This window comes from Dipodomys spectabilis, unplaced genomic scaffold (assembly GCF_019054845.1).
Source record: "Dipodomys spectabilis isolate Male_0828 unplaced genomic scaffold, ASM1905484v1 ptg000188l, whole genome shotgun sequence".
Classification (NCBI taxonomy): Eukaryota; Metazoa; Chordata; class Mammalia; order Rodentia; family Heteromyidae; genus Dipodomys; species Dipodomys spectabilis.
In genome coordinates this window covers 2804323-2825613 of record NW_024870865.1, presented here as the reverse complement: position 1 = coordinate 2825613, position 21291 = coordinate 2804323, and the positions used below count along the sequence as shown (strand labels likewise).

At 53.7% G+C, this 21291-nt stretch overlaps 1 protein-coding gene across 2 annotated transcripts; it reads right to left on the bottom strand.

Moving 5' to 3' along the window:
* Positions 1–288: 288 nt before the first annotated feature.
* Pgd (phosphogluconate dehydrogenase) lies at positions 289–19398 on the bottom strand. 2 transcript variants are annotated; one of them, XM_042695680.1, is made up of 14 exons: positions 19343–19398; positions 19290–19312; positions 18820–18895; positions 17433–17612; positions 13919–13984; positions 11889–12007; positions 9012–9081; positions 5970–6104; positions 5348–5537; positions 2677–2807; positions 2230–2363; positions 1265–1364; positions 1061–1183; positions 289–971 (listed from the first exon to the last, which is right to left on the bottom strand). In XM_042695680.1, the coding sequence occupies exons 2-14, from the start codon at positions 19295–19297 to the stop codon at positions 852–854; spliced, it is 1452 nt and encodes a 483-aa protein (XP_042551614.1). In that variant the 5' UTR covers positions 19298–19312; positions 19343–19398; the 3' UTR covers positions 289–851. The 2 variants fall into 2 exon arrangements, with proteins under 2 accessions (XP_042551614.1, XP_042551613.1); XM_042695679.1 differs by having other exon boundaries at positions 19290–19392.
* Positions 19399–21291: the final 1893 nt, after the last annotated feature.

Genomic DNA, 21291 nt, shown 5'->3' with positions numbered 1-21291 from the left:
GTGCCTGGCCCAAAAAACCACTGCGAGTGAAAAGGCCTCCTCCCGAGTGAGCCGGAAGTAGCTGCTGGAGGCGAAATGGGGGACACAGCTGTCCAAACAGACTGGGCTAGCTCCCACTCTTCCCAGGCCACTCTGAGGACTCTAACGCATTCCAGAAAAATCCTGCAGTGGCCTTAAAATGCTGGTATAAAACAGTCCCGTGGCCCTAGGCCATAATCACCAATAAAGATGCCGCAAAGCCAGAAAGAGCACAGGACACAGGCCGGCCAGGCGGAGCTGGCACACAAATGGAATTCTCAAAAAGATTTATTGTAAAGAACATGATAGAGCAGGTACAGAGCGTTCCCACGACCCACACACCCTCTGCCCAGCGCCCGCAGCCCGCAGCCCGCGCCTCCAGCCCAGGCCCCTCACTGTCCTCAGCCTGGTGTTTCTTGTGTTACTTGGGGTCTTTGTTAAGTGGAGGCGGGGAGGGGTGGGAGTGAATTCACACAGCCCAGTGGAATGTGAGGCCCTCAGTGCCATCCTCTGGCCAGGAGTGTGGCCAGGAGTGTGGGGGGAAGGCAGGGGTGGGGCTGTGCGGTGCTCACTGAGTAGAGAAGGGAGGAGCAGCAGGACGCCAGTTCCAGCATGATCAAACCCACAAAGCCCGTCCGTCCACGAGGGGCTGCAGCCGCTTTGACCACAGCGCCCAAGGGTGTGGAGGACGGTCACGTGGTAGTTCCGGGACCACTTGTTACTTAGGCCCTGGGGAACCTTGGCTAAAAGATCTGAGCAGGAAGCAGGGCAAAGGGCCCTGGAGTGCTGCGCACGGAATGTCCGTTCTGGGGAGGAGGGGGGCGGGCGCCCCATTAGGCGTTGTAGGAAGAGGACGACACGCTGCCGCCGTGGCCTGTCCAGTTGGTATGGATAAACTGTCCCGGTTTGGCCAAGAGTTCATAGGTGTGCGCCCCAAAGTAATCCCGCTGCGCCTAGACGAGAATTCCGCTGGTTAGGGAAACGCGCAGCCACGCACGGCCCTGGCAGCGCCAGGGCGCCGGCCCCGCCTCGCCACACTTACCTGGATGAGGTTGGCCGGCAGCATCTCGTGTCTGTAGCCGTCGTAGAAGGCCAGGGCAGTGGAGAAGCAGGGCATGGGGATGCCCTGCTGCACGCCAGTGCTCACGGCCCGCCGCCACGAGTCCTGCGCACAGCAAGTGGGGCCAGGGTGAGCGGCGTGGACTGTGCCCACGGCAAAACCCTCGGGGAGAATTCAGCCACGTACCTGGCAGTTCTCCACAGCGGACTTAAAGAAGTCATCCAGTAGCAGGTTCTGGAGGTCTGGGTTTCGATCAAACGCATCTTTAATCTTGCCCAGAAAGACACTGAAATAACAGAGGCAAGGAGTCAGTGGTCTGGACGTTGGCGGGAAGCAGGGGAGCCAGTCAGTGCAAACCCGAGGGAGCCCCAGAGTCCAGGGCTCAGGCCCTAGAGCAGCTGAAGGAAAGCACGGGCACGGGCGTGCTCGAGCGTAGATGACCCGCTGAGGCCGAGGTGGCCCCCAGCCCCACCCCACCCACGGACACGCACGTCCTCACAGGACACGCTATGCTGCTTACATGTAACACACAGGCGTCCTGTAGCGTTTTTATGATCTTAATTCAGGGCCTCACACTTGCTAAACAAGTACTTTTAGCTCCTTTTTTTAAAATTTGCCAGTGCCAGGGCTTGAACTCAGGGCCTGGGCGCTGTCCCTGAGGTGCTTTTTGCTCAAGGCTAGCACTCTACCACGTGAGCCACACCACTCCCAGCTTTTTCTGTGTATGTGGTACTGGGGAATCGAACCCAGAGCTTCATGCATGCCTAGCAAGCACTCTGCCACCAGCCCCTGCTTTTATCTCTTGAGCCACGCCATGTCCCCAGTCCCTTATGTATATCTGCAAATACCTCTAGGTGACGTATGACACCTAACACAATACAATGCTATATAAACATAGCATTTGCATCGCATTATACTATATTATACTATATACCTTATTGTTAGCTCTTGTTATACTGTATTGTTTAGAAAGTAACCCCAGTCCCAGTCTTGTTTTCAAGTATTCCCCTCTGCAGCTGGTTGACCCTCTGGTGCCGTTGGAGAGCGTGGCGGAAGTGGGGCCCACCGAGCTTGACAACGCTGCCGGCAGGGTGACGGTCTCTGGCACGCAGGGCAGTGTGCCGCACTGCTGTCCGGCGCCTCACACTGACCTTCTGATGATGCAGCCTCCTCTCCACATGAGGGCAATGCCACCGTAATTGAGCGTCCAGCCAAATTCAGTGGCGGCCTGTCTGAGCAGCATGAAGCCTTGAGCGTACGAGATGATTTTGGAGGCATAGAGCGCCTGGAGGGTGACAGGGAGACGGGAGTGTTGTGGGGACCTGAGCGGCTGCCTCGCGCCCTAGTGGAGACCCGGGGGGGGGGGAACAAAGTGGAGGCAACACTTCATTCCGCCAGCCACCCCAGGGCTTCGAATGCTGCCCTACACCCACTGTCTTCCAAGGGACCAGCAAAGCCGATAGCTTTGTAAAAGCCCTCCCAATTTGAGAGCTCAAACTCCAAGTCAGTTTTCCAACACGGATAAAAGGAATTCAACCATCAAGACTGACTCCAAATTCAAAGGGACGTTCAGAGAGGAACTGCTATTGGTCACACACCTTCCGAATGTCCTCCAGGAATGACTGCTTGCTGCCTTCAAACTGGGCCTTCTGGGGACCCTTCAGTTTCTTGCTGGCTTGAATCCTCTCGTCCTTGAGAGATGACAAACAGCGAGCAAAGACAGCTTCTCCTGCGTGGAGGCATTGACGGAGAGGGTCAGACACGTCGGAGCTCATGTAGCCAGAGCAAGGCAAAGGAGAAGGGCAGGAAATATGTTTTGCAAACAGCTCAGTTTTAACCTCAGGCATTTTAGCATTTAATCTGGGTCAAAAAGAATGTGCAGTACCAGAATGTAAATTGAGGGCTTCATTATCTCTTGGCTGGTGCTCTACCACTTGAGCCGTAGCTCCACTTCCAGCCTTTTGCTGGTCAACTGGAGCTAAGAGTCTCATAGACTTTCTCACCTGGGCTGGCTTCAAACCTCCATCCTCAGATCTCAGCCTCCAGAGTAGCTAGGATTTGCAGGTTTGGGCTGCTGGTGCCTTGCCAGAAAGAACTTTTATAAGTGCACTAACAGTTGTTGGCCACTTGTCTTTGAGCATGGACACAAGCATTCAACTACAAAGATCAACGTAAAGGACTTCATTTGATTGACAGACTGACTGCAGCTCAGGACTGAACCCCGGGCCTCACTGAAGCTATGCTCCACGTCCCTGGGTTTCTTTTGCTTTTTGAAATCCTGACACTCACGCTGCTCAGGCTGGCCTCAAACTCAATTCTGCTACTAGCTCTTGAGTACCACGACACTGAAGACTCAACTGATTTCCTCCCAAAGCAGTATTTCCCAGCAACTTGAACTAACTGACGAGGGTCTCCACTCCAAACCTCTTTTGAAATTTTGACATTTTATTTTCAGTATGTCCATGATCGTTCATTTTCATAATGTTACTTCATTCAAATAAAAAAATGTCAATGTAGTACTTTAAGACCACTTGACTCAACCGAGAATTTATCTGATCTAAATCCACCACTCCTGCACCTCCCCTAATGAAATGGGTTGAGATCTCTGGGAACTAAGCACGCACTTAAAGGAAAGCCATAAACTTGGGGAGCACGAGGTAAACACAGGCAACCAAAGCCCTTCCGCAACCTGATGCCTGCGCATTGGCGGAAGGAAGCAATGAAAGACCAGTGTGCAGGAAGCAAGTGTGCAAACCCTCCATTACAGGACGGGGACTAGACTAGCGCCCCGGGGCACCACCCGGGGATATGCTGGCCCTCATAATGGAAGGCTCTAAAATAGGAAGATGCTTCTGGAAGCAGGAATCCAGCTATGAGCCGGTGAATAACCGCTCATGGCACACACTAGGCCTGACTGAAAGCAGCCAGTTTCCTTCTACATAGAGCAAGACCACAGAGGTGACTTCACCCTGCTGTGCCTTACACTGAGCCACCTCCCCGTGCCCCAGGGCACACGTGAGGGTGGGGGCAGCATGCAGAGAAGGAAGAGCACGTCCCGCCCAAAGGAAGAGAGGGAGGAAGGGCAACTGGGAAATGTCTGAGCTATCATGGAGAGAATTGTTCTATCCAGAGCGAAGACCCGCCTTTCAGCAACTGTGTAGAACACTGACTTGACTTCTTTTTCCAGTCCTGTCAGAAGTACATCTAGAGCCGGACGCCAGTGGCTCAGCCTGTAATCCTAGCTACTCAGGAGGGTGAGATTTAAGGATCACAGTTCAAAGCCAGCTTGGGCAGGAAAGTCCAAGAGACTCTTATCTCCAATTAACTGCCACAAAAGCTGGAAATGGTGCTATGGCTCAAAGTGGGAAAGCACTAGCCTTGAGCAAAAGAGGTCAAGGACAGTGCCCAGGCCATGAGTTCAAGCCCTACAACCAACCAAAAGAAAAAAGGAAACAAAGTGCATCTATTTATTTTAAGACAGCTCTGCTGGTCTTGACTCCTGGCTTCAAGCGATCCTCCTACCTCAGCCTCCTGAGTTGCTGGAATCACAGCTGTGTGCCACTGTGCCCACCTCTTATTTAACTCTTAAAGAAACAGGTTTTAGGGCTGGGGATGTGGCTTAGTGGTAGAGTGCCTGCCTAGCATGCATGAAGCCCTGGGTTCGATTCCCCAGTACCACATAAACAGAAAAGGCCAGAAGTGGCACTGTGGCTCAAGCGGTAGAGCATTAGCCTTGAGCACAGAGAAGGTCAGGAACAGCGTCCAGGCCCTGAGTTCAAGCCCCAGGACCAGCAAATAAATAAATAAATAAACAATAATAAAAAAGAAACAGGTTTTAGTTTTCTTAACCCTCTTTTTTTTTTTTTGTCCATCGTGGGGCCTGAACTCTGGGCCTGGGCACTGTCCCTCAGCTCTTCAGCTCAAGGCAAGTGCTCTACCACTTGAACCTCAGCGCCACTTCCGGCTTTTTCTGCTTATGTGGTGCTAAGGAATTGAACCCAGGGCCTCATGCATGCAAGGCAAGCACTCTACCACTGAGCCACCTTCCGAGCCCTACTTCTGATTTTTATAACTTAAGTAGAACTGAGCACTTGGCTTAAGTGGTGGAAGCCCTGGGTTTGAACGCCAGGCCTCAAACTTACGAGGCTGGCACGCTACCACTTGAGCCATGCCCCCAGCCTCCACACGGTCTATGGACCCACAGAGATCAGTATTCCCAGATGTCAAGATCTCAGCAGCAGGGCCACGGGGCTCAGAAGGTGTGCTCACCGATGAGGGTGACCGGAACCCCATACTCCAGGGCGGAGATGGCCGTCCACTTCCCTGTGCCCTTCTGCCCCGCACTGTCTCTGATCTTGGGCAGCAGCTCCTGGCCGTCGCTGTCTCGGAATTTGAGAATATTAGCTGTGATTTCGATCAGGAACGAGTCTAGCTCCGTCTTATTCCATTCCTCAAACGTCTACATGCAGAGAGAGAGAGAGCAGTGTGAGGCGGAGGGTCCTGCAGGGTATACCCCACAAAGAACAACCATCTGATTAATAAACGGCTAGAGACTTAGAGACTTCTCAGGAGAAGTAAAAATGGCCAATGGACATGGGCAGCGTTCAGTGTCTCTAGCCATAAAGGAAATGCCACTGAGACTCTTCAGGAACTCACTGGTAACTTCATGACCGGAAGTCCTGTTTTATGGTCCTATAAAATGATGTAGGGCCATCAGGACTGTATTACAATAGCTTCCCCTAAATCAGGGTGGAGTCTATGTAGCCACCAGTCAGCCAGGCCAACAAGGAAGGAGGGACTCCTTGCAGAGGAGGGGGCGGGGGACAGGGAGAGGGAGCCCCTCCTTGGAGCACCGAGGGCCCCCTACTGTGGAGGTGTGCCTAGGACTCACCTGGGCCATCTCCTCATGCTCCAGGCCCAGCACATCCTTCATCAAGTGGTACGCCTCGCAGATCAGCTGCATGTCTCCGTACTCTATCCCGTTGTGCACCATCTTCACGAAGTGCCCGGCCCCCTCGTCTCCCACCTGTCGGGGTGAAGAGCACCAAGGGGCGGATCAGAGCTGCAGACAGCACACCAGACAAGCCCGCGGTTGCACAGCATCCACAGGAAACCTAATGAACGTGGAGCAAACCTAGTGTTCCTGAGCACAAACCTCAGTGTATCTACTCCATTGCTCCCTACGTTTTTCTCTCTCATCACTGTCAGAGGCCATGCTGCGCCCCAGCTCCAACCCACAAGTGTCATCTTTGCCCTGAAGTCGCCTCTTTCTAGCAACTGCAGATTAAATAAACTGGCATTATAACTGCCAGGTGCAGTGGCTCACGCCTGTAATCTTAGCTACTCAGGAGGCTGAGATCTGAGGATTGCTGCTCAAAGCCAGCCCTGGCAGGAACGTCCCTGAGACTCTTTTTTTTTTTTTTGGGTCCAGTCGTGGGGCCTGAACTCTGGGCCTGGGCACTATCCCTCAGCTCTTCAGCTCAAGGCTAGCACTCTACCACTTGAGCCACAGCGCCACTTCTGGCTTTTTTTTTCTTTTTGCTTATGTGGTGCTGAGGAATCGAACTCAGGGCCTCATGCGTGCAAGGCAAGCGCTCTACCACTGAGCCACCTGCCCAGCCCCCATGAGACTCTTATCTCCAATTAACCACCAGAAAATCGGAAGTGGCGCTGTGGCTCGAGTGATAGAGCTCTCGCCTTGAACTGAGCTCCAAGACAGCACCCAGGCCCAGATTTAAGGCTCACGACTGAACAAAAAAAAATAAGTTGACATAATTAAGCTTGTCTTACCAGCCTGTGCTATAAAGTGAGTTCAGGCCATCCTGGGCTATAGACTGAGACCTCAACTCAAGATAAAACAAGACACAAGACACTTGTCTTCTCTAGATATAAATATATTGTAGTTGTTTCTAAGTTCCACTGAGAGTAAAATAGCTTTAGCACCAAGGTCGACCCACTGACTTGTAAGTCCAACTTTAAGTCCCAACAGTGACGAGATCTAGCTGAGACACACTAGCAACAAGGACAAAATCAGATTTCAGTTTATTAACCGAATAAACGTAACTACTGCCATGATCGACTTTTCTGAAAGTTGCCTAATGAGCGAACAATCAGTGCAATGTAACAAGAGTCAACTTCGGGGCTGGGAAGGTGGCTCAGTGGTAGAGCGCTTGCCTTGCATGCATGAGGCCCTGGGTTCGATTCCTCAGCACCACATAAGAAAAAAGAAAAAAGCCGGAAGTGGCGCTGTGGCTCAAGTGGTAGAGTGCTAACCTTGAGCTGAAGAGCTGAGGGACAGCACCCAGGCCCAGAGTTCAGGCCCCACGACCAGACCCCCCCAAAAAAACAAACAAACAAGTCAACTTCATGCGCGGCGCCGGCAGGCACGCTGAGCGCAGGCAGGGGCCTGGATGGCCCGGATGGCCTCCCAGCAGCCATCGATCACAGGCTCTGAGGATGCGGACTGGCCCCTTCTCATGTGGACACTGCTCCTCAAGCCTATGGCTGGTGACCTCACCTCACCCTGAGGTTGGCGGGCGCTCAATCACTCGAGCCATGCTTCCCAGCCCTTGTGTGGCGGCATGCGTTATGCCGGGGGCGAGGCTCAGACTACTGTTCTGTGGAGTTGGGATAAGGATAGAAGGGTGCACTGCCACACTGGACTTAATGGTTAAGATAGGGTCTCAGATGACTTTTGGTTGGGGTCTCGGTAACTTTTGGCCCGGACTGACCTCCAACCACAATCCTCTCAATCTTTTCCTCCTCATCATACAGGGACTAGAAGCTAGAGATCCTGGAGATTATGTAGATCACCCCCACTGGAAGCGAACAGAGAGCCTGAATGACACACTCAATTCCTTGTCTGCTGTGCTTTTCCATCTGCACTTTGGGCTGGAGACAGGAGATCATCTATTCTCTCAACACTACCAAACCCAGGCGGCCCAGCGTCCAGACTTCAGTGAGCACCGAAGCGCTGGAGCCCACATCCCAGGCTAAGGGAAAGGCTTCTTCCACTGTGCCCGGACAGCTGACATGGCTAGAGCCCATCAACCTTGCTTTCACCCAGATGGCAAACCCAGTTAGATTTCAACACTCATTGGCCATTAAGTAACATGGCTTACTTCATCTCATCTTACTTCCGCTTATTTAAGGAAACCACCTTGTGGTAGATGAGGAAGGCAGCCATTAACACACTGACCTCCAGGCTTTGAACAGTCCATTAAGACACCAGGACAGGTGCTGGTGGCTCGAGTAACCCATTATCCTAGCTACAAAAGGAGGCTGAGATCTAGACGATCACAGTTCAAAACCAGCTCAGGCAGAAATGTCTATGAGACTCCATCCCCAGAGATACTGATCAAAACACTGGGCTAAGCCGGAAGCCGGTGGCTCACGCCTGTAATCCTAGCTACTCAGTAGGCTGAAATCTGAGGCTCACAGTTCTAAGCCAGCCTGGGTAAAAAGTCCCAATGAGACTTTTTTTCTGTCAGTTGTGGGGTTTGAACTCTGGGCGCTGTCCCTCAGCTCTTCAGCTCAAGGCGAGCGCTCTACCATTTGAGCCACAGCGCCACTTCCAGTATTCTGGTGGTTAACTGGAGGTAAGGGTCTCATGGACTTTCCCACCTGGCTGGCTTTGACAGCTCTGAGTTCAAGCCCCACAACCAACAACAAAAACAAGTTGGGCTAGAGGCATAGTTTACATAATAGAGCACCAACCACGCTCGCGGTCCTGAATTCAAACCCATTTACCAACACCAACCCCCCACTAAAAATAAAACAACCGAGGACACTGGGACACGTGGGCATGCGCGTTAGGCACCAGCTGGGTGAGAAGCTTGTGTCACCAGCTGACCACTGGGACCACACGGGTCTTTGCTCAGCTGTGCACTGTCTGTCACTTCGATGAGTGCACGAGTCAGCTGACTGCACTTGCCCAGTCACAGCAGGGTTCTCCGGTCCCCACTTTCGCAGCAATGCTTTGGAAGATTGTCTTGATGTGAGGCCTGTGGGAAGAAAGGTCCATTCAGCTAATAAGACAAAATGCGCAGGGATCTCATCTCCTAGGAACGCTACCACCCCTGCTTTTTTTTTTTTTGTCGTCCTGGGGCTTGAACTCTGGGCCTGGGCGCTGTCCCTGCACTCTTCAGCTCAAGGCGAGTGCTCTACTGCCTGAGCCACAGCACCACTTTTAGTTTTCTAGTGGTTTATTGGAGATAAGAGTCTCGAGGAGTTTCTTGCCTGGCCTGGCTTTGAACTGCAATCCTCAGATCTCAGCCTCCTGAGTAGCTAGGATTACAGGTGTGAGCCACCGGCAGTCCTAGGGCTTGAACTCAGGGCCTGGGTGCTGTCCCTGAGCTGCTTTTGCCTAAGGCCAGCCCTCTACCACTTGAGCCCCAGCAGCCACTTTTAGCTTTTTCTGTGTATGTGGTATTCAGGAGTAGAACCCAGGACTTCACGCGCGCTAGGCAAGCACTCCACCACTAAGCTACATTCCCAGCCCCCAACTCTGCTTTTTTGTGTGTGCTGGTGCTGGGGTCTGACAGGATCTGGGCACTACATGTCAGCTTTTTCACTCAAGGCTGGCCCTCTACCACTGGAGCCACACCTCCATTTCCAGTTTTTTTCTCGTGAACTGGAGGTAAGAGTTTCAAGGACTTTCCTGCCCCAGCTGGCTTTGAACCAATATTCTCAGATCTCAGCCTCCTGAGTAGCTAGGATTACAGGCATAGGCTACCATGCCATGTCCAGCTCAACTGTGTTTCTAATAGTCCACAGAATGGGTGCCCTGAGTTCGTGTATTCTTATATTTTTGAGAAGCAGGAAGGCTCTCTAACTTTCTATTTTAACATACTGAAAAGAATCTGCAGACTGATTCATCTGAGAGGTCATCTGGAGAATCATCTTTCATAATAAACCCTTCCTCTTTAGAGGTCAGGTTTCATCACTCCTGTATTCTATTGCCTAATTCTGGAATATCTGAGACTCGAACTCACTCTGAACAGCAGGTCCCCCCCCCCCGCCCCCGCACGCCCTCCAGAGGACCTGCACGGCTGTGTCTTTCTCTCCTGTGCCGCCCACACGCTGTCCACACCCCTACATCACTTGCTCACAAAAATTCCCCAGAATCAAACAAAGACAGGTGCTGGGCACAGCGCCTCATGCCCGTCATGCCCGCCACTCGGGAGGTGGAAGATGGCATTCACAGCAAAGCCAGGCAAAGAACGTGTGAGATCTTATCAGAAGAAACTGGGCATGGTGGCGTCGTGAACCTGTCTCAGCCATGACGAAAGCGTCAACAGGAGCAAAGTTCACGTCAGCCTGGGGCAAAAAATGAGACCCTCACTCTGTTCACTTAATCATTTCTACTTGGTTAGTCATAGAGTCAAATATTGTGTTTAATTACCTTCTTCTTCGCCAGTTTTTTCTGGGGGTCGGTCCTGGGGCTTGACTCAGGGCCTGGGCCCTGTTGATGAGCTTTTTTCCCCAAGACTAGCGCTCTACCACTTTGAGCCACAGCACCACTTCTATGAGACCCTATCTCAAAAGTAAGTAGAACAGCCGGGCACCAGTGACTTACCCCTATAATCCTAACTACTCAGGAAGCTGATATCTGAGGATTACAACTTGAAGCCAGCCAGGTAAGGAAAGTCCATGAGACTTTATCTCCACTAAATTAGCAAAAAAGCTGAAAGTGGAGCTGGGGCTCAAATGGTGAGTACTTACCTTGAGCACAAAACCTCAGGGCCAATGCCCAGTCCCTGAGTTCAAGCCCCAGAACCAACATAAAGTTAATTACTTAATAATTTAAAAGCTAGAACAAAAAGGGCTGGAGGTATGACTGAGGCAGTGCAGCGACTGCCTAGCAAGTGAGAAGCCGTGAGTTCAAACCCCAATGCCAGCGAACAGACAAGAGTTCAAGCCCCAGTACGAGCGAACAGAAAAGTGTTCAAACCCCAATGCCAGCAAACAGACAAGAGCTCAAACCCCAATGCCGGCGAACAGACAAGAGTTCAAACCCCAATGCCAGCGAACAGACAAGTGTTCAAACCCCAATGCCAGCAAACAGACAAGCAGGAGTTATTTTAGGACCACATCCCAGCTACACAGCGGACCTGACTCCTCACGCAGACAGTGAACTTGATACTCTCCAGTTGGCTTCTCCAGGCCTGTGGGAATTTCTACTTGTCTTGTCTGCTCTCACTGACAGAGGTATCAGTGGCTCACACCTGTAATCCTAGCTTCCAGGAGGCTAAGATCTAAGGATTGTAGTTTGAAGCTAGCCTGGGCAAGAAAGTCCAATGGATTCTTGTTTTTTTGGTCCATCATGGAGCTTGAACTCTGGGCCTGGGCGCTGTCCCTCAGCTTTTCAGCTCAAGGCAAGTGCTCTACCACTTGAGCCACAACACCACTTCCAGCTTTTTCTGCTTATGTGGTGCTGAGGAACAGAACCCAGGGCCTCATGCTTGCAAGACAAACGCTCTACCACTGAGCCACCTTCCCAGCCCTCCAATGGATTCTTACCTCCAAGTAACCAGCAAAAAGCTGGAAGTGGAGCTGTGGTTCAAGTAGTAGAGTACCAGCCTTGAGTGAAAAAGCTAAGGGACAGTGCCCCGGCCCTGAGTTCAACCCTTAGGACCCCCACTAACAAAAAAAAAAAAAAAAGACACACACAGACACACTCCCCCATTGGGTGGGAGTACCTCCGGCTCCCGCAGCCCCACGCTACAGACGTCAGCTCCAGACTGCACCAGAAGCCCTGCCGGCCGCAGGCAGCCCTGGGCTGGGCGCAGGAGGTGCTGAGGGTACTCACCAAGCTTCTTTGTTCCCTCCGGGCATGAGTGACGGGCCGTACCGAGCCCCTTCCTCGCCACCACTGACGCCACTTCCCACAAACAAGAGTCCCTTGGCCTTCAGGTCTCGACATCGTCTCTAAAGGACAGAAACACAATTTCATAACGCTGCCAAAAAAGTTCTTCCTGGGCTGGGAATGTGGCTTAGTGGTAGAGTGCTTGCACAGCATGCATGAAGCCCTGGGTTCGATTTCTCAGTACCACATACACAGAAAAGCTGGATGTGTGCCTATGGCTCAAGTGGTAGAGTGCCAGCCTTCAGCAAAAGAAGCTCAGGGAGGAAGTGGCACTGTGGCTCATGTGGTAGAGCACTAGCCTTGAGCTAAAGAGCTGAGGCCCAGAGTTCAAGCCCTACAACCAGGAATTTAAAAAAAGAAAGTAGTGCTGGGTGCCAGTAGCTCATGCCTATAATCCTAGCTACTCAGGAGACTCAGATCTGAGAATCGAAGTTCAAAGCCAGTCCAGGCAGAAAAGACTGTGAGACTCATCTCCCGTTAACCACCAGAAAACCGGAAGTGGCGCTGTGGCTCAAGCGATAGAGCGCTCGCCTTGAGCTGAAGAGCTGAGGCCCAGAGTTCAAGCCCCAGGACTGAAAAAAAAAAAAAAAGAAAAGAAAGAAAAGAAAAGAAAAAGAAGTTCAGGGACACTGTCTAGGCCCTGAGTTCAAGCCCCAGGACTGGCAAAAAAAAAAGTTCTTCCCCATGAGCAAGGTGGCGTGATGTACATCAGATATCCTACATTTGCCAGGAAACAACACAGGGTTAGGAAGAACCACTCAACCACTTAAAGTTTAGGCACAGACATGAATTGGTGGCTCACACCTGTAATCCTAGCTACTAAGGAGGCTGAGGTCTAAGGTCAAAGTTAAAAGCCAATCTGGACAGATTTCAGACTTATATCTCAACTAACCAGCAAAAAGCTGGAAGTAAAGCTATGGCTCAAGTGGTAGAGCACCAACCTTGAGTGAAAACACCAAGCAGAGTGCAAGGCCCTGAGTTCAATTCAATATTTATGCCAGTACTGGCATAAATAATCAACCAGTAAATGATAAGAAAGTAAAGCATGCTGTGTTGGGGAAACAGCAGGAGTGGGAAGGTGAATGAAGAGGATGCAGGAAGATATCTATGACCAGGGAACAGTAAGACCTGTTGAAACTGATTTAGAGGAGGGGTTAAGGAAAGGCGAGGTCTGGCTGGACACAGTGTCATCACGCATGGAAGTGTGGAAATGTCACAGTGATCCCCCTCTGGTATAACCAATGTATGCTAACAAAAAAAAATAAATCTTATGAGCTAGGTGCAGTAGCTCAAGCCTGTGATCCTAGCTACTTAAGAGGTAGAGATGGGGGATTGTAACTGGAGACCAGCCAGGGCAAAAAAGCGTGACCTATTCCCTCTGAATTGATGGCTGGGCAGTGGCGCATGCCTGTCACCCCAGCTACAGGGAAGTGAACAGCTCTGCACAGAGCCAGCCACTCATCCTCCCCAGCAACACAGTGGAACACAAGTAGGAGGTTCACAGTTCAGGCCCGTCTGGCATAAAGTGAGGCCCTTCCCAAGAGTAACCAGCACAAACAATGCTGGAGGAGTAGCGCCAGAGGTAGAGCCTGAAGCCCGCTCCCCACTACCACACAGAAGTGGAAAAGAGTGAGCGTGGGACAGCGCCATGAGTGGGTTTCACAGGAAGACGACTTGCTGGCACTGGGCACTGCAGCACACAGGACTCCTGAGCACTAGAGCCGCGCCGCTTGGTTCATTACACCCTGGCCCACAGGGATCGTGGGAAGGAAAGGAGCAAGTTAGGCTGAGTTCTCAGCTGGCCGTACCTAAGCTGCTGCCGATCCCAAGTGATCTGGGTATCTGGGAACCTCATATACCGAGTATGCCTTAGCAGGAAAAAGCAGGTGACTCTTTCATCACGTGAACAATGTTGGTAATTCTTTCTAGAATGTTCTAAGGACCTGAAAGAATGTGGACTTCCCAACACTCACTGTAGTATCTCGATATTCAGAATTCCCTCCATCAATGATGATGTCACCGGAGTCCAGCAATGGCACCTGCAACCAGACACCAGCATTAAGGTGGGCCAGACACAGAGAGAAAACAAACTTCTGCCAGCGAAAAGAACAAAAAATTATCCAGAATATTCACAGTCTAAAGGGTTAGGGTTGAGCCTGGCACTAGTGGCTCATAAATCTCAGGAGATCCTAGGATTGTGGTTCAAAGCCAGCCCAGACAGAAAAGTCCATGAGACTCTCATCTCCAATAAACTACTCAGAAGAAGCTGAAAGTGGCGCTGTGGCTCACGGGGCAGAGTGCCAAGCAGAAGCATGAGGATGCGAGCTCGAGCCCCAGAACTATGCCAAAAATGCAACAAAACCACCACCATTTAGTATTTGCTTATGCTGAAGGGGAATGTACCCGTGTTTAGACCCCCGTGTCAGAAGCTGATCATGGCAGCTTAACACCTGGCTATGAATGAAGCTGAGCGTGGCTTCCTTTATCAGTGTCCTTCATCTCTAGGCCCTTCACTGAGACAGCAGCGGCACGGAGTCACTCTCTCTTCTCCCTACAGAAACAGCCAATCACTTTGCTGCTGCTGCTTTCCCAGAGCGGTCAGAACAGTTACTGGAGAGTCTTTTGTGGTTTTTTTTTTGGCGGTTGTGGGGCTTGAACTCTGGGCCTGGGCGCTGTCCCTCAGCTCTTCAGCTCAAGGCTAGCGCTCTACCACTTGAGCCACAGCGCCACTTCCGGCTTTTTCTGCTTATGTGGTGCTGAGGAATCGAACCCAGGGCCTCATGCATGTGAGGCGAGCGCTCTACCACTGAGCCACACTAAAGCCAGCCAGCAGTAATCCTACCTACTCTATACATGTAACCCTAGCTACTCAGGAGGCTGAGATCTGAGAATTGCAATTTGAAGCCAGACTGGGCAGACAAATCTTCAAGAGATTTTCTTAAATTAACCAGCAAAAGCCAGAGTAGAAGTGTGGCAAAGAGGTAGAGTGCCAACAAAAAGTGCAAAAGCTGAATAAAAGCATGAGGCTCTGAGTCCAAGCCCCAGGACTGGCACAAAAATAAACAAATTTGCCCACTAAGACTTTATTAGTGAATAGCACTAAGCATTCATGAATAGTATACAAAATTGTAAAATCTCAGGGGTAGGATGTGCTCGGCAGGTGGAAGGCCCGGGTTCAATCCCCAGCGCCAAAATGAACATAGAAAATGGGCTGAGGATGCTACTTCATGGTTGTCTCACAAACACTAGGCCTGGGATGGGTCCCTAACGTTGGGGTGGAAGGTCAAGGGGAAGAGGGGAAGAGATTCAGCCCCCATCCCACTGACAGCAAATACCAAAGAAAGAGAAAGGATGGGTGGGGCTGGAAGAACGGGGAAACGATGAAATGGTGGGCACTGATCAAGGTGCACTGTCCTCATAAACTGGCCTGTTAAACTGTGCAGCCAAAGATAATAAAATTATAATAATTAAAAAACGTCTCTGGGTACCAGTGGTTCACACCTGTAAACCTAGCTACTCATGAGGATGAGATCTGAGGATCAAAGTTCAAAGCCAGCTCAGGCAGGAAAGTCCCAGAGACTCCAATAAACCACTCAAAAAACTGAAGTGGCGCTGTGGCTCAAGTGGTAGAGGACTCATGTTGAGCTGAAGAGCTCAGGGACAGCACCCACGCCCAGAGTTCAAGCCCCATGAAAGTCCATGAGACTTTTTTTTTCTGGCCAGTCCTGGTTTTCTGGTTGTTAACTAGAGATAAGAGTCTCATGGACTTTCCTTCCTGGGCTGGCTTTAAACCTCGATCCTCAAATCTCAGCCTCCTGAGGAGCTAGGATTACAGGCGTGAGCCATCAGCACCCAGCTATAGTTACTATTCTTAATAAATCCTTAGTGAAAAGCTTCTTCATATCCTTACATTACCACCCAAGGATATGCTGTGAATTAGTCCCAATCGTTAACCAATACTAAAACATTCAGGCAAGTGTTTTGTCAAACAGAAACTGAAATAAAAATTTCTAAAATAAAACAACTGAAAAACCAGCAAACCAAATGCAGGGGCAGGGGCAGGGGCAGGGGCAGGGCAGGGGCAGGGGCAGGGCAGGGGATGGGGCAGGGCAGGGGATGGGGCAGGGCAGGGGATGGGGCAGGGGCAGGGGCAGGGGCAGGGGCAGGGCAGGGGCAGGGGCAGGGCAGGGGCAGGGCAGGGGCAGGGGCAGGGCAGGGCAGGGGCAGGGGCAGGGGATGGGGCAGGGGCAGGGCAGGGGCAGGGCAGGGGCAGGGGCAGGGCAGGGCAGGGGCAGGGGATGGGGCAGGGGCAGGGGCAGGGGATGGGGCAGGGGCAGGGCAGGGCAGGGGCAGGGCAGGGGCAGGGGATGGGGCAGGGGCAGGGCAGGGGCAGGGGCAGGGGCAGGGCAGGGCAGGGGCAGGGGCAGGGGCAGGGCAGGGGCAGGGGCAGGGGCAGGGGATGGGGCAGGGCAGGGGATGGGGCAGGGCAGGGGCAGGGATGGGGCAGGGGCAGGGCAGGGGCAGGGGCAGGGCAGGGCAGGGCAGGGGCAGGGGCAGGGGATGGGGATGGGGCAGGGCAGGGGCAGGGCAGGGGCAGGGGCAGGGCAGGGCAGGGGCAGGGGCAGGGGATGGGGCAGGGGCAGGGGATGGGGCAGGGGCAGGGCAGGGCAGGGGCAGGGGATGGGGCAGGGGCAGGGGCAGGGGATGGGGCAGGGGCAGGGCAGGGGCAGGGGCAGGGGCAGGGGCAGGGCAGGGGCAGGGGCAGGGGCAGGGCAGGGGCAGGGGCAGGGGATGGGGATGGGGCAGGGCAGGGGCAGGGGATGGGGATGGGGCAGGGCAGGGGCAGGGGCAGGGGATGGGGCAGGGGCGGGGCAGGGGCAGGGGCAGGGGATGGGGCAGGGGCAGGGGCAGGGGCAGGGGCAGGGCAGGGGCAGGGGCAGGGGATGGGGCAGGGGCAGGGGATGGGGCAGGGGCAGGGCCAGGGGATGGGGCAGGGGCAGGGCAGGGGCAGGGGCAGTGGATGGGGCAGGGGCAGGGCAGGGGCAGGGGCAGGGGATGGGGCAGGGGCAGGGGATGGGGCAGGGGCAGGGCAGGGGCAGGGGCAGGGGATGGGGCAGGGGCAGGGGATGGGGCAGGGGCAGGGCAGGGGCAGGGGCAGGGCAGGGACAGGGACAGGGGCAGGGGCAGGGGCAGGGCAGGGGATGGGGCAGGGACAGGGACAGGGGCAGGGGCAGGGCAGGGGATGGGGCAGGGGCAGGGGCAGGGCAGGGGCAGGGGATGGGGCAGGGGCAGGGGCAGGGGCAGGGGCAGGGGATGGGGCAGGGGCAGGGGCAGGGGCAGGGGATGGGGCAGGGGCAGGGGCAGGGGATGGGGCAGGGGCAGGGGCAGGGGCAGGGGCAGGGCAGGGGCAGGGCAGGGGATGGGGCAGGGGCAGGGACAGGGACAGGGGCAGGGACAGGGCAGGGGCAGAAGCTGCACTGGCCTCACCAGTTTGTCAATGAAGTCATCCACAGCTTGGCCAGCCTTCACAAGCAGGATGATCCGCCGGGGCTTCTTCAGCTTGGAGACCATCTCCTTCAAGGACTGTGCACCAATCACTTTGGTTCCCTTTGCCTCATTGGCCAAGAAATCATCTACTTTGGAGACTGTCCTGTTAAAAGCACACACCTAGAAGGACAAAAGGCCTGCTTAGGAGATGGAGGACACACAAGACCTTCACTCTGTGGACCCAGCAACAGTGAAATATTTACTCAGCCCACAGTTCATCTGCCTCCTCCTTTTCATTATCCAAGTGCTGGTGGATCCCTGTAAGGTTAAGTCACAGCCTCAGGGAGAAACAGCTGAGAACGGAGGCACAGGCCAGCAGACACAGCACTCAGGTGTCATGTAGCGCCTGTCCCTACCACGAAGGCCCTAGGTTACACCTAGGCCTAGACAGTTCCACAGGGGTTGGGCTTTCCTCCCTGAGAGTCCTGGCATCTAAGTCACTGGAGTATTTAGGAACAGCATTTTGGGCTGTACCTGCTACTCAGGAGATCCCACAGAGGCCAGGTTGAATAACACTGTCTGATGGAAAAGAAGAAGAAAAAATTCAGGAACTAGAGGCTCAAGTGGTACAGTAGCCAGCAGAGAGTGGAAAAAGTCATGGTAGAATGTGATGCCTTGAGTTCAGGCACCAGTACTTGCACAAACAAATGTTTTTTGGCTCTCCCCAGCTTATACTAGGTTAGAGGAGATTCATCCTGATTTAAGATACTGAACCTTGCCTGGAGCCAGTGGCTTGTATCTCTAGCTACTCAGGAGGCTAAGATCTGAGGATGAGAGTTCAAAGCCAATCCAGACTGAAGTCCCTGAAACCCTTTTTTTTTTTTTTTTTTTTTGGCCAGTCGTGGGGCTTGAACTCTGGGCCTGGGCGCTGTCCCTCTGCTCTTCAGCTCAAGGCTAGCACTCTACCACTTGAGCCACAGGGCCATTTCCGGTTTTCTAGTGGTTTATTGGAGATCAGAGTCTCACGGACTTTTCTGCCCAGGCTGTCTTTGAACCGCGATCCTTATATCTCAGCCTCCTGAGTAGCTAGGATTACAGGCGTGAGCCACGGGCACCCAGCTCCCCGAAACTCTTATCTCCAATTAACCAGCAAAAAGTGAGAAGTGGGGTTGTGGCTCAAGTGGTAGGGCACTAGCCTTGAATGAAAAAGCTCTAACAATGTCCCAGCCCTGAGTTCAAGCCTCAGGACAGAAAGAGAGAAACAGAGACCTAGAGACGGCTACCGGCACACACGGAAGCAGGTTCTCGGTGCACTGTGCAGGGATCCCTGAAACTGGGTCAATGCCAGGAAGATCCGCTCAAAGGCAGCTGCGTCCCCACAACTCACCACAAAGCCGTGGTCATTCATGTTCAGTATTAAGTTCTGGCCCATGACAGCCAGTCCGATCAGTGCGATGTCGGCTCTGGAAGGCGGAGGGAAAACAAAGGGCGTCGTCAGTGTCTCCGGTGGGCTTTACACCGGACGGGGGCTCCGGCGCGGCGCGGCCGCATGCGCGCGCGCCCGGGGACCCGCGCCCGGGGACCCGCGCCCGGGGACCCGCGCCCCGCCGCTCGGGGACCCCGAGGCCCCTCCCCATCCGCACTCGCCCCCGGGGACCCGCGGGGACCCGAGCCCCGCCGCGCGCGCGGAGCCCCCGAGCCGGCCGGGCTGGGGGGGCGGCGCCCGAACCCGCGCCGCGGAGGGCGGGCCCCGGGCCCGGAGGCGCGGGGTCGCAGCGCGCGCGGGGGGCGGCCCCCGCGCTGAGGGCCGCGTGGAGGAACCCGCAGACGCCCGGCCGGGTCCCCGCGGTCACTCACTGGGCCATGGCGGCGGCGGGCAGAGCGCGGCGACTAGCAGGAAGCGCGGCCAGCGGGGTCGGCGGGCGAATGAAGCGGCGTCGGGATCCCGCTGGCCTCACCGTCCGGCTTCCCGGAACCGGCCAATCGGGAGGAAGGGCTGTAGCTTCGCTCCCCACCATTGGTTCTCTCCGGCGCCTGTTAGACCACCTGAGGGCAAATAGACACGCCCACCTCGAAGCCTGACCAGTAGAGCGCCGAGCCGTTCGAGGAGCCCCAGCAGGGAGCGGGGCGCTTGGAGCCCGGCAAGGTGGCCTCTTCGGCCAGCCGGGACTTGGTTCTCGGGTCCGGGACTGGGGCCCGCCGCTTGGCGCAGACTAGAGCTGCCGCCAGGACCTCGTGCGCCGTTCATTAGCCCCTTAGCGGTGAAGGTGTAACTTCGGCCGGACCGCGCTTTACAGTTGACAGGGCTTTTTTGCAGAGTTGACGGGTTGCTGTGCGCGGAGCAGCGCAGGGCCATCCTCGCTGGGAAGCGACCGGGGTACCCGTCCCCGCGGGCGGGGGGCGGCAGGGGGACGCCCAGGACGCCGAGAACGTGCGGGGCCGCGTGTGGCGTGGGCCTGAGCCAAGCGGGGCGAGAGGGACCGGGGCGGGGGGACCCCTCCAGCCAGGGCTGGGGACGCAGGCCTTGCTCCCAGGCCGCGGGTGTCCAGTGGGAAGGACAGCTGGAGTGGCCCAGTGGGCGTGGGGGACGGTCACTAATGGTGGATGGTGGACATTGGTCGCAGGGTCGCAGCCGGAGGGGAGGAAGGGGCATCCGCTCAAGGCCCCACTTGGCAGTCAAGTTTTGGTCTGGTGCCGGTGTATCTCGGAGAGAGGGTTAAGGCCAAAGTGTTAGTAAATCAAGGCACTGCTCTGGAGTCTCAAGATAAGGACATCTAACTTAACCGAAACCTTCAAACAAAACTACCCATCTGGCGGGGAGGGAACGTGGGAGAAAAACGAGGCAGGGGGTAACAACGCTTGACAAGCAGTGTACTCACTACCTTAGGTATGTAACAGTAACACCTGCACATCACCTTGCAATAAACTAAAACAAAACACCCAACTACCCATCTTGGGGATACATCGGATATATTGTATATTAAATGTCACCAAAAAAACCACCCTAGTTCTGAGCTAGGAAAAAAAAGTCCATGATCTTACTGGATTGTTTATGGAAATTGCTACTCGTTTTCTCAGTTCCTAAAACAAGTACTGATATAATTTATGGAAACAAAATTAATGTAAAGGGATAGTGAGATAAGAAAGTCTGAGAACCACCTACTGACCTAGCCAGACTCCTGCTTGAGATGGAGGCTTGCTGACTTGCTCTGTTCCAAGTTACTAACTTGGAGACTGGTGGCTTTCTGAGGTCCCTGTCAGTCAAATCTGGGATAGAGTGGGGGTAGGGCAGCACATTCTAAGTAGTAGATCAGATGGCTTCTAGAATGAACTGGAATTTACTGCTTGACAAAAGAAAAGGGTTTCGATGTCACATCTTGCTAATTCTGGTTCCATTGTTTTCTTGCTGTGTGACTGGGGGCAAGTTTTTGTGCTTTTTTTTTTTTTTTTTTTGGTCATGGGGCTTGAACTCTGGGTTTGGGCGCTGTCCTGTGCTCTTCAGCTCAAGCACCTGGCTTTTGTAAAAGATCTTGTTTCTGACTTTTGGAGCTGGTGATTGAGTCCTGGACATTAGACATAGTCCTACTGACCTCTCCTCCCTAGGGGCAAGTCACTGGGTCTCAGGATGTCTCCTCTGCAACGGAAGGGAAAAAAGAAAGTGAGAGAGTGAAGAATACAGAAATGCATTGCAAGTATATATGAAGATGGCATAAGAACTTCAAAGAAAGCTGCTGAGTAGTTGGGAGATGGGTGAAGAGAAAGCAAAAAAGAGGGTTATTCTTATTAAAATGTAATATATACATATTTGAAATACAATCCCTTGGTACAATTATGCATACTATTAAAAAAAAAAAAGTTG